General features: G+C 38.7%; 1 protein-coding gene across 1 annotated transcript; it reads right to left on the bottom strand.

Moving 5' to 3' along the window:
- Positions 1-470: 470 nt before the first annotated feature.
- fev (FEV transcription factor, ETS family member) lies at positions 471-3,740 on the bottom strand. Its single transcript, XM_084083804.1, is given in 6 exon segments — positions 471-1,024; positions 1,672-1,918; positions 2,507-2,578; positions 3,410-3,499; positions 3,502-3,577; positions 3,580-3,740. Coding segments are annotated over 6 exon segments (828 nt in total). The 5' UTR covers positions 3,613-3,740; the 3' UTR covers positions 471-714.
- Between the last annotated feature and the right edge of the window lie 9,334 nt (positions 3,741-13,074).

Raw genomic sequence — 13,074 nt, 5'->3', positions numbered from 1 at the left:
GTTAACACATCACAGTCACTTACTGCATAAGGTTAAATACATTACATCAGTTGTATGGTGTAGCCTATAAATGTATCTAATAGATCAGTGGTTCTCAAACCGTTTCATGTGAAGGACCTCCAAATTAATATTTCACCGCGGACCCCCCATTTGAAATTTGATATGTTGTGCCAGTGACACCTACACTACTTTTCAAGATTGTTTTGAAAATAACCGACCTAGCCAGTCTAAGGGTTAAAGTGGTCAAACTGATTTCGATGTATATAATTGGCTATTTTAGCTGGGGACCCCCTGGAACCCCTTCAAGGACCCCTGGCCCTGGACCACCAGTGGTCCTTGAGGGGGTTCCAGGTGGTAACCAAATTGACCCTTATAGGCTATAGATCTTTAACTCCTGAGAGTGAACGGGTCCATTTGGTTTCTATTTTACACTCTCAAGAGTTAAATTATTGTTAAACATCTGCATTACTTAAGTAAATAATTGTTATTTTGATCAACGTTTGCCTGTTATCTCCTATATGGTACCAACATCAATACATTATGGAATTGTGGACAAAATCGTATCCAACGATACCAAAATATTCTAAGTCTTGGGTCTGAGAGTCTAAATCTCATCAAACGGTGGTCCGTGGCTCAAATGCCGAATAAGTAATGGACCTTGTTGATATGAAAAGGGTTGAAAACCCACATGGTACCCTATAGACCATTTAAGAGTCAATTGTAATGGTTGTTGATGTTGCTCAGATTGCTGATGTTGTTGACACAGCTGATGTGGGTGGTGGCGGACACGGCAGCGCTGAAAGGCCCGGGCGGCTGATGGAGATTGTGGCCGTGATACAGGGCCGTCGGCGGGGAGCCGGGCCAGTATGAGAAGCCCGCGTGGGGCCCCACGCCCGGCGCCACCAGGTTCAACTTAGAGATCCCAGCGAAGGGAATCGGGGCAAAGTTACTCTGGAATTTATAGATGGCTTGCTCCGTCATGGTCGACGGCTGGCACACCTGCGCCAGCCCGTGGAAATCGAACCTGTATGTATAGGGCCTGTCACAGTTATTACATAATCGCCTAACCCCAATTATTTTTTGCATAATGTTATAATCGTTTCCATGTTGAATAGTTTACATTTTCAAACATTTTCCAAAAACAGCTGGAATAACAGATCTACAAGCTTACAACATGTCACTTCGTGATGTTGTAAGCTTGTAGATCAGCTATTTCAACATTTTTTTAAAAGTATAAAATTATTAAATGTGTCAGTAATTTCTTTGCATATTTAAGTTATTTGTCATATCTGCCCTGTGCAATTTGTCAATTTATGAAGCCTAAAAAACAAAATTGCATATAGACTATATGTTCCAATGTTCCAAGTCAAAAACACAATTAAATCGTTAATCCGCAATTATCTGTGTGACAATTAATAGTCAACTTCAACCTTTAAGACCGGAAACGCATTTGTGTCATTTTAGATTTCTTTGGCTATTGAAAAATAGCAGATATGCAAGCTCATAGTGCAGCACGAGCTTGTAGATCTGCTATTTTTTGAAAAATCTTTTTTGAAAATCGGTGCAAATCTTTGAATATTTATATTCTTAAGGCGAGCATTTGTCACTCAAATCTTTGCTTTTCTGGGGGTCTTAATGGGTTTTAAATGTGTAATCGTGACAAAAGCCCACCTGTACGCGTAGCGCTTGCCGTGGACCTTAGTCATGATGTTCTTGTCATAGTAGTAGCGCAGCGCGCGGCTCAGCTTGTCGTAGTTCATGTTGGGCTTGCTCTTGCGCTCGCCCCAGCGCCGCGCCACCTCGTCCGGGTCGAGCAGCTTGAACTCCCCGTTGGTGCCCTCCCAGGCGATGCACGACACGTTGCCGCCGTCCGACAGCAGCTCCAGGAGGAACTGCCATAGCTGGATCTGCCCGCTGCCTATGGAGAAGTCAATAATAATGATGGTGATGATGATAATAATAATGATGACGATGATGATGATGATGATGATGATGATGATGATGATAATGATAATGATAATGATAATAATAATAATAATAATAATAATAATAATAATAATAATAATAATAATAATAATAAAGGAGATCAGATATGCTGTCTCAAGCAAATACTTATAGTTTGAATATTGATTGAACAGTTCAAGATAGGGGCCTATAATTTATGATTAGGTTTAATAATGGCAAGGGGATTATGTTACTAGGCAGATGTTTTGTTTATATGTGGTGGTTTAACGGAGATTAAACAAAATAGACCTGTAATGACACCGAAAAATCTATAGGCAAATTATTAACATGTAGATTCGCCAGGTTGCCAATCACAACGAAGCAGGCCGTATGATGATTGGCCTAGAGGCCTATATTGAAATGTTAATTAACTTACATACTCAATATTAAATTGACATACTTTACTTTATTTTTTATTAATGTTTTATTAATTACACATTCCTGAGGGTGTAGCCTATTTGGCATACACGCAAACATTCGATTAATTGAAGTTGTTGCTTACCTTTTTGCACTCCTGTATTTATTGGACCCCAAGATGTTCCTTTGCTCTCTTTCAATAGATTTTCTGCCGGATCTGAAATGAAAATGAAATCAAATGTGAGTAGTAGGTTAACCTATAGTTCTTTCTTTCTTTCTTTCTTATACCTCCACCAAGACATATTTCAAAACATATAGGCCTGCTATTTCAAAAAATGACTTATTTTCTATCAGTTATACACACCCCATGAAGCATTGAATTCATGGAGATTTTTTTTTGTTTTTGTCGCATTCCTAAGCCAATAATTTGATGACATTTGATGTCAGTAGAATACTTAGGCGACTCAAAGAGTCCCCTATATCGGAGACTCCACCGGTCATCAAATTATTGGCTTTAGGAATGTGACAAAAACGAAAGAATCTCCATACATTCAATGCTTCATGTGGCGTGTAATTGACTACTTGATAGAAAATAAGTCATTTTTTGGGTGAACTATACTCCTTTAAGCAAAATTGATAAAAAACAATCAATAATAATAAGTGAGCCTGGCCCTGGTATATAAATATTAAGCTGAACATAACGTTGAGAAGATCTCTGAAATAAAATCAAGACAAAGTGAAAATAATTCAATGGCTGGTGCTATAACTGCATCCTCGTCAAGCTTTCTAATGCATGTAGCCTCTCGCTCCCTTCCAGCTCCATCACCGGGGAAGCTGCAGGAAACGCGTCCAGGAAAGAGGATATCCGATTTCCGACAAAAGAGGAGACGGGCTTTCAGATTGAAACGGCTGAACGATCCCTGTATCACTGCTGGAGCACCCGGCGATGGAAGATGACCCGTCTTCCTCAATAGCATGAAAGGAGAGAGAAGAGAGGGGGGGGAAAAGAATATTTCTACATTTTTAACAGACATGTAGCATAACGAACCTGAGAGATACATGTTGAACATGAGTCTTCCTCCGCAGTCCTGTCTCATTGTGTTCAGTTGTTCAGAAAAGGGTTGGATTTTCATTTCGTTGGCTGGCGACGGGGGTAAAGATTTTTATTAAACTTTATCTCATAACTGTGATCTGGAATAAATGCGGGTGGAACAGATTGGAAGTTTCCAGGCAACTGTCACTGGCCCCCATCTCTCTCTGAGACAATATTCAGACAGCAATTTCCCCTGGTGCATTGCTTTAATTAAAAGAGCAATTTACCTCTGTCAGTCCGCCGTGGCCACAATAAAAGGGGGCCGATAGAAATTCGCCCTTATCAATCCGCGATCACAGTTTAATAAAGTTTCCGCGTTAAGATCTGAGTTTCTATGGTGAATTGAAGTGTTTGACATGGAAACCAGTTCAGATCCTACTCACTTTTCCGCCTCTTTACCTCTTGGCAAACAACAAAGACCTGTTTCATGTTGGGGAAAGAGTATTTACCTTTAAAATCACGCCTCAGTGCACGTAAGAAAACAAGGACATTTCGCCCCCTCTGCCTTCTGTTTGTAGGTTTAACGTTATATAGCCTCAATCTGTGGGTAATGAGCTTGTAACTCTAAAACCATGGCTTGTGGTGGACATTGATGTAGGTATAAGGTTTAAGTTACATATTTTAATTTGGTTTATACATTTATATATATATATATATATATATATATATATATATATATATATATATATATATATATATATATATATATATATATATATATATATATATATATATATATATATATATATGCACCCACAGCAAAATAAACAGACTGTTTTTTTTATGAATATATACATAAGTAAATACATGGCTTTCAATCAGGCCAAAAGTGTAGGCAGCACAGGCAATATAAAACACCATTTGATTGACTTCTGCACAAATAAGTCCAAACTGAATGCAACATGAGCATTAGCAAAACATTTTATTTGGTATTGATTGTGGGTATTAGAAACATGCAAAGCTAAAAAATACCACTTTCTCACTGGTTGGAATAACATTTTATACTTTTATTATTCTACTCCAAAAATCCTGTCTGTATAGCCTATTGTAATCACTGTGTAGTCTTAGAATTCAATGCTTTTTACTGAAAGACAAATACAATGGGAGTAGATTCTTTTTTTTCTTCTTTTTTCATGCATGGAGTAAAGGAGGTTAAAAACAAATAGATATCGGAGGAAAAGAATGGACACAATATTTAGCATTAAGTGTTCAGAACAGGTTTGACAATGGTAAATGTCCTTCATGGGTGAAAACTTCTTGGCTGTTATCCAAATCAACCACAATGAAGCCCTAGAATATGACTGCGGTCACGCTGGCCGCTCTTCAGAGAGAGTCGGTCGCACCAGCCGTGCTTCAAAAATGATTGCGCAGCTACGTGGCTTTTTACGGTTAGGCGAACTGATGGTGCGTTCAATGAAATCGTAAATCCCAGTTACTTCAATATATACATGTAAAAATGTAATAAAACAAACTAAAAACATTGTTTGTGTCTAATGTTCTCGTCTGTGATTATTACCGAAATGTTTTACTGCACAAATTATTAATAATAAAATATTGTAATATTACAGAATCCCCTACAGTTTAATGTATGTTTTTGGGAAATCATAAAGAAATCTAAAAACATAGTTATCACCCAGCAACTAAATGTTATTGTGCCCATGTGTGTCCTTTACAATATGTGATTATTACCAATATATTTTACTGTACCGATTATCAATAATAAAATATTGAAATATTACAGAATCCCATCCATTTCAATGTGATTTATCAGAAAATCATAAAAAATTCAAAAAAATAGTTATCACCCAACAACTATATATTAATGTGTCCCATGGTCTCTTGTACACCTGTGATGATTATCAATATGTTTTACAGCAGCAATTATTAATAATAAATTATTGAAATATTACAGAATCCTATCCATTTCAATGTAATCTTTAGAAAAATCATAAAAAATCCAAAAAACATAGTTATCACCCAACAACTATATATTAATGTGCCCCATGGTCTCTTGTACACCTGTGATCATTACCAATATGTTTTACAGTAGCAATTATTAATAATAAAATATTGAAATATTACAGAATCCCCATCGATTTCAATGTAATCTTTCAAAAAATCATAAGAAATTCAAAAAAACATAGTTATCACCCAACAACTATATATTAATGTTCCCCATGGTCTCTTGTACACCTGTGATGATTATCAATATGTTTTACAGCAGCATTTATTAAGAATAAATTATTGAAATATTACAGAATCCCATCCATTTCAATGTAATCTTTAGAAAAATCATAAAAAAATCTAAAAAACATAGTTATCGCCCTACAACTATATATTAATGTGCCCCATGGTCTCTTGTACACCTGTGATGATTATCAATATGTTTTACAGTAGCAATTATTAATAATAAATTATTGAAATATTACAGAATCCCATCCATTACAATGTAATCTTTAGAAAAATCATGAAAAAATCCAAAAAACAGAGTTATCGCCCAACAACTATATATTATTGTTCCCCATGGTCTCTCGTACACCTGTGATGATTATCAATATGTTTTACAGCAGCAATTATTAATAATAAAATATTGAAATATTACAGAATCCCCATCGATTTCAATGTAATCTTTCAAAAAATCATAAAAAATTCAAAAAACATAGTTATCACCCAACAACTATATATTAATGTTCCCCATGGTCTCTTGTACACCTGTGATGATTATCAATATGTTTTACAGCAGCAATTATTAATAATGAATTATTGAAATATTACAGAATCCCATCCATTTCAATGTAATCTTTAGAAAAATCATAAGAAATCCAAAAAACATAGTTATCGCCCAACAACTATATATTAATGTTCCCCATGGTCTCTCGTACACCTGTGATGATTATCAATATGTTTTACAGCAGCAATTATTAATAATAAATTATTGAAATATTACAGAATCCCATCCATTTCAATGTAATCTTTAGAAAAATCGAAAATAATCCCAAAAACATAGTTATCGCCCAACAACTATATATTAATGTTCCCCATGGTCTCTCGTACACCTGTGATGATTATCAATATGTTTTACAGCAGCAATTATTAATAATAAATTATTGAAATATTACAGAATCCCATCCGTTTCAATGTAATCTTTAGAAAAATCGAAAAAAATCCAAAAAACATAGTTAACACCCAACAACTATATATTAATGTTCCCCATGGTCTATTGTACACCTGTGATGATTATCAATATGTTTTACAGCAGAAATTATTAATAATAAATTATTGAAATATTACAGAATCCCATCCGTTTCAATGTAATCTTTAGAAAAATCATAACAAATCCAAAAAACATAGTTATCACCCAACAACTATATATTAATGTGCCCCTAGGTCTCTTGTACACCTGTGATGATTATCAATATGTTTTACAGCAGCAATTATTAATAATAAATTATTGAGATATTACAGAATCCCATCCATTTCAATGTAATCTTTAGAAAAATCGAAAAAAATCCCAAAAACATAGTTATCGCCCAACAACTATATATTAATGTGCCCCTAGGTCTCTTGTACACCTGTGATGATTATCAATATGTTTTACAGCAGCAATTATTAATAATAAATTATTGAAATATTACCGAATCCCATCCGTTTCAATGTAATCTTTAGAAAAATCATAACAAATCCAAAAAACAGAGTTATCGCCCAACAACTATATATTAATGTTCCCCATGGTCTCTCGTACACCTGTGATGATTATCAATATGTTTTACAGCAGCAATTATTAATAATAAATTATTGAAATATTACAGAATCCTATCCGTTTCAATGTAATCTTTAGAAAAATCATAACAAATCCAAAAAACATAGTTATCACCCAACAACTATATATTAATGTGCCCCTAGGTCTCTTGTACACCTGTGATGATTATCAATATGTTTTACAGCAGCAATTATTAATAATGAATTATTGAAATATTACAGAATCCCATCCATTTCAATGTAATCTTTAGAAAAATCATAAGAAATCCAAAAAACATAGTTATCGCCCAACAACTATATATTAATGTTCCCCATGGTCTCTCGTACACCTGTGATGATTATCAATATGTTTTACAGCAGCAATTATTAATAATAAATTATTGAAATATTACAGAATCCCATCCATTTCAATGTAATCTTTAGAAAAATCGAAAAAAATCCCAAAAACATAGTTATCGCCCAACAACTATATATTAATGTTCCCCATGGTCTCTCGTACACCTGTGATGATTATCAATATGTTTTACAGCAGCAATTATTAATAATAAATTATTGAAATATTACAGAATCCCATCCGTTTCAATGTAATCTTTAGAAAAATCATAACAAATCCAAAAAACATAGTTATCACCCATCAACTATATATTAATGTGCCCCTAGGTCTCTTGTACACCTGTGATGATTATCAATATGTTTTACAGCAGCAATTATTAATAATAAATTATTGAGATATTACAGAATCCCATCCATTTCAATGTAATCTTTAGAAAAATTGAAAAAAATCCCAAAAACATAGTTATCGCCCAACAACTATATATTAATGTGCCCCTAGGTCTCTTGTACACCTGTGATGATTATCAATATGTTTTACAGCAGCAATTATTAATAATAAATTATTGAAATATTACAGAATCCCATCCGTTTCAATGTAATCTTTAGAAAAATCATAACAAATCCAAAAAACATAGTTATCACCCAACAACTATATATTAATGTGCCCCTAGGTCTCTTGTACACCTGTGATGATTATCAATATGTTTTACAGCAGCAATTATTAATAATAAATTATTGAAATATTACAGAATCCCATCCGTTTCAATGTAATCTTTAGAAAAATCATAACAAATCCAAAAAATATAGTTATCACCCAACAACTATATATTAATGTGCCCCTAGGTCTCTTGTACACCTGTGATGATTATCAATATGTTTTACAGCAGCAATTATTAATAATGAATTATTGAAATATTACAGAATCCCATCCATTTCAATGTAATCTTTAGAAAAATCATAACAAATCCAAAAAACATAGTTATCACCCAACAACTATATATTAATGTGCCCCTAGGTCTCTTGTACACCTGTGATGATTATCAATATGTTTTACAGCAGCAATTATTAATAATAAATTATTGAGATATTACAGAATCCCATCCATTTCAATGTAATCTTTAGAAAAATTGAAAAAAATCCCAAAAACATAGTTATCGCCCAACAACTATATATTAATGTGCCCCTAGGTCTCTTGTACACCTGTGATGATTATCAATATGTTTTACAGCAGCAATTATTAATAATAAATTATTGAAATATTACAGAATCCCATCCATTTCAATGTAATCTTTAGAAAAATCATAACAAATCCAAAAAACATAGTTATCACCCAACAACTATATATTAATGTGCCCCTAGGTCTCTTGTACACCTGTGATGATTATCAATATGTTTTACAGCAGCAATTATTAATAATAAATGATTGAAATATTACAGAATCCCCATCCATTTCAATGTAATCTTTAGAAAAATCATAAGGAATCCAAAAAACATAGTTATCGCCCAACAACTATATATTAATGTTCCCCATGGTCTCTTGTACACCTGTGATGATTATCAATATGTTTTACAGCAGCATTTATTAATAATTAATTATTGAGATATTACAGAATCCCATCCATTTCAATGTAATCTTTAGAAAAATCTTAAAAAATCAAAAAAACATAGTTATCGCCCAACAACTATATATTAATGTGCCCCTAGGTCTCTTGTACACCTGTGATGATTATCAATATGTTTTACAGCAGCAATTATTAATAATAAATTATTGAAATATTACAGAATCCTATCCATTTCAATGTAATCTTTAGAAAAATCATAAGAAATCCAAAAAACATAGTTATCGCCCAACAACTATATATTAATGTTCCCCATGGTCTCTCGTACACCTGTGATGATTATCAATATGTTTTACAGCAGCAATTATAAATTATAAATTATTTAAATATTACAGAATCCCATCCATTTCAATGTAATCTTTAGAAAAATCATAAGAAATCCAAAAAACATAGTTATCGCCCAACAACTATATATTAATGTGCCCCATGGTCTCTTGTAAAGCTGTGATGATTATCAATATGTTTTACAACAGCAATTATTAATAATAAAATATTGAAATATTACAGAATCCCATCCATTTCAATGTAATCTTTAGAAAAATCGAAAAAAATCCAAAAAACATAGTTATCACCTGTGTTATCGCCGTAAAAAGGGCCACCAGGAGCACCGTTTTGAGGCTTTAAGGTGGAGAAGGCCAAGTCGTGGTCCAGCCTGCCCAGCAGGTAGATCAGAACGCTTCTCCCGGGTGCCTGAAAAGCAATCACCGGAGGTGAATACTCCAGGCACCATGTTTCGAACATATTCCACCAGATATCGTACCGACCTCCGGTGGATTCTGCTCTCGCCCCCTGAAAGGTGGCCACCACGTCAGGGGGGCAGCCCTTGCGGGCCCAGACTCGACTCTTCACGGGGTAAACCCACAGGTCTAGTCCCTGGGGGTCCTCGTGGAACACCTCGTCCCCACCCTGTCTCAGGAGGTTCCTGAACCGGGGGAGAGGCCATGGCTCATCACAGAGGAGGGGAGTGATCTCCGACCTCCAAGAGCCCCACGCTGGTACCACCAGCAGGACCACTCCGCCCTGGATCCTGATCCTTTCCAGTGTTGGACGAATCAGGTCTAGGGGTGGAGACGCATTTTGCAGAGTAGCATGCCCGGCCAACCCGTGTGCCAAGGCGTCTACTCCCAAGGTGATCGATCGAGAAGAACCGCGAGCACTCCGCGTTCTTCTTGGAGCCACCAGGCCGACTTGGGCCCGGCCGAACCGGGCCCAGATCAGGCCCAACGTCCTCGGGCATAGTGGCCAGTCCCCGTACCGGAGCCCTGGTTTTGGACAACCGGTCTGCGCCGCTGTCTCAGGAGGCCCGGTACATGAGTGGCGCGTAGTGAAGCCGAATGTTGTACGCTCCAAGGCGTCAGCACGCGCACTAATCTGACCAAAACAAGAGACCCCAAGCCTCCTTGTTTGTAGGCAGAACACATCGTTGTGACATTCTCCGTTCTGACCAGGACATGGCACCCCACGATGTGGCTTTTGAAACCCTCGAGAGCGAGGAAGACTCCCAGCAACTCCAGGTATCCTCACCTGAGAAGCTGGCGTCCATGGTAATCACCTTCCAGGACACTACTGTGCCTACCCGTATCCTGACCCCTCTGGATAGGAAGGCCGTGTGTGTTCATGGTTCGAGTGACGACACAAACTGTGATGTCACTACCACTTTCCGTGAGCCCATGGTCTGCGGTATCCTCAGAGACCGCATCCATTGCTGGAAAGGTCTCTCGTGGAATCTGCCCAACCGGGTCAGGCGTATGGCCGAAGCCATGAGACCCGCGGCTTGCATGCATGTCCTGCACATGACCCGGCGCCCCAGGCGCAGGGAGCGCACACATGTCAAAGAGCTCGCCGTCCTGTCCTGAGACAGGCGCGCAACCATCGTGGTGGAATCCAAAATTCCCACGAAGGTGGCTAGCTGGGAAGAATCAGAGCGCACTCCTGAGCGTCGATTGTGAAGCCCAGGGACTGCAGGTGCGTAATGGCCACCTCCGTGTGCCGTGCCACCTCCACCCTGGAGTCCGCTGCCAGCAGCCAGTTGTCTACATATGTCGCCAGACGCAGACCCTGCTGCCGCAGCGGGGCTATCGCCGCCTCCGTGCACAGTCACGAAAAAAACTGTTCAATTATCCATGATTATGAGAGCTAATTGTGGATTATTATTAATGATATAGTAATGTACTTTGTTTCAACTGTCCTGTTGGAGAAATGCTCTCCTTAAGTTGAAGTCTAGAAGGCCACAGTAGACCCCCTGCTGAGCTAGCAGCTTCAAAGGGCTCCTTGCATACCAGCGGGGGAAGGTGTGAGACAAGGTAAAATGGTGGACTGGGCATAAGGCCAGGGCTAGCCAGCCCATGTGTAACAAGATACAGGACCAAGCGCAAAGCCTTGTGGGTAAACTGGCCTGGAGGCGGGTCAGTGTGAAAAGTTGTTAAATGAGGCTGCCTGAGTACAAGACCTTAGATTCAGAAGGAACTGTGCCGTGGGTTACTCTGAAATATGGGTTTTAAAGTAACTTACTGAGATCCTGGAAGAGAGTTGAGAGACCAATAGTGAGTAACATTGTAATTTTGTACTTGTGATGTGTGCGTCTGATGTGAAGTCATATCCTTAATACTCTGTGTGTTATGTGCTTATTCTCTCTCTCTCAGGTTTTATTACCTAACCTAACCTAACCTAACCTAACCTAACCACTAATGGTTGGCTAACCGTAGGTTAACTAACCACTAACCGGTGCCTGTGCTAACCGTTGCTAACTGGTAACTAAGTTTTAGACTAGATTATGTTTGTAATGTTTGTATAGTAAATAAAAACCATCAAAGACACCAGGTTTGAGTAATGTGCTTAAAACTCTCTCCACTCTTCTTAACTCCTTTCAATGGGTTTAGCAATTGTAGCTTAGCTGCATCAAACGCAGAAAGTGCGATTTGCTATAAAATTGAACAAAAACCCTGTGGCTTAGTGACATGCCGGACGGGAGTACCGCATGCTCGCACGTCTCGCCTTCGTAACCGAAGCGCAGGGACTTTGCGGTGCGGCGGTTAGATTGGGACGTAAAGATAGGTATCCTTGATATCTATACCCGTCCACCAATTGCTTTTTCGTTTCGTCTTCAACAGCGTCGCTGTTGTGAGCATACAAAGTTTAATATAAAAACCTTCAGAATTCTGTTCAAACCCTTCAGGTTCAGAATAGGTCTTACGCCCCCCGCCCCCCCCTTCTTTTCACCAGGAAAAACTCCGAATAATAACCCAGTCGGTTCTGATCCGGAGATAAATCACTGATTGCACCCTTGCTCAGGAGAGCTGAAACCTCTTCCCTCAGCGTTATCGCTTGGCCCGACGCGTGGTAGAACACTATCTTGCCCGATAGTGGAGGTTTGCGCGAAAATTGCAACCTGTATCTTGTTAACACGGAAAGGCATCGAGCGAGAGGGTTCGTGGGGATGGTGGGGGCTGCTGACGTCACCTGCCACGTCGGGCTCTGACCGATCGACGGTGGGGAAAGCCCGTGACGTAGACGGGGAATCCCACACACCGTAGACATCCGCCCTGTAGCATTGCTCGGTAGCGCTAGCTGGGCTAATGTCGGTCTCGTCACAGAGCGCGCGCCCGTTCCCATGGGGATACGAGACGCTGTCGGCTCTCCAGACGTAGTCTCGGAACCTTGCCCCGGTGTAGTACTTACCCAGCTTTCTTGTCGTCCTTACGCCTTACGTCCTGGAAACCAAGAGAGCTATCGGGTCGCTCCCAGGAACTAGCTCTGGTGGAGGACGCCCTGGATGCACCACGCTGACATCCAGAGGTGCGTCTGCCGCCCGCAGCCCCTTGCTGTTGAGGCCTGGCCACAGCGGGGGTTACGGGGGTTGAGAGGAGGCCTGTGGTTGTCTCCTCGAGCTGCTTCTCCGCCGCCTTGGTC

The sequence above is a fragment of the Gymnoscopelus microlampas genome (genome assembly GCF_963454915.1).
Source record: "Gymnoscopelus microlampas genome assembly, chromosome: 17".
NCBI lineage: Eukaryota > Metazoa > Chordata > Actinopteri > Myctophiformes > Myctophidae > Gymnoscopelus > Gymnoscopelus microlampas.
Note: the sequence above shows the minus strand (reverse complement) of the source record. Positions and strands in the feature narration are given on the sequence as shown.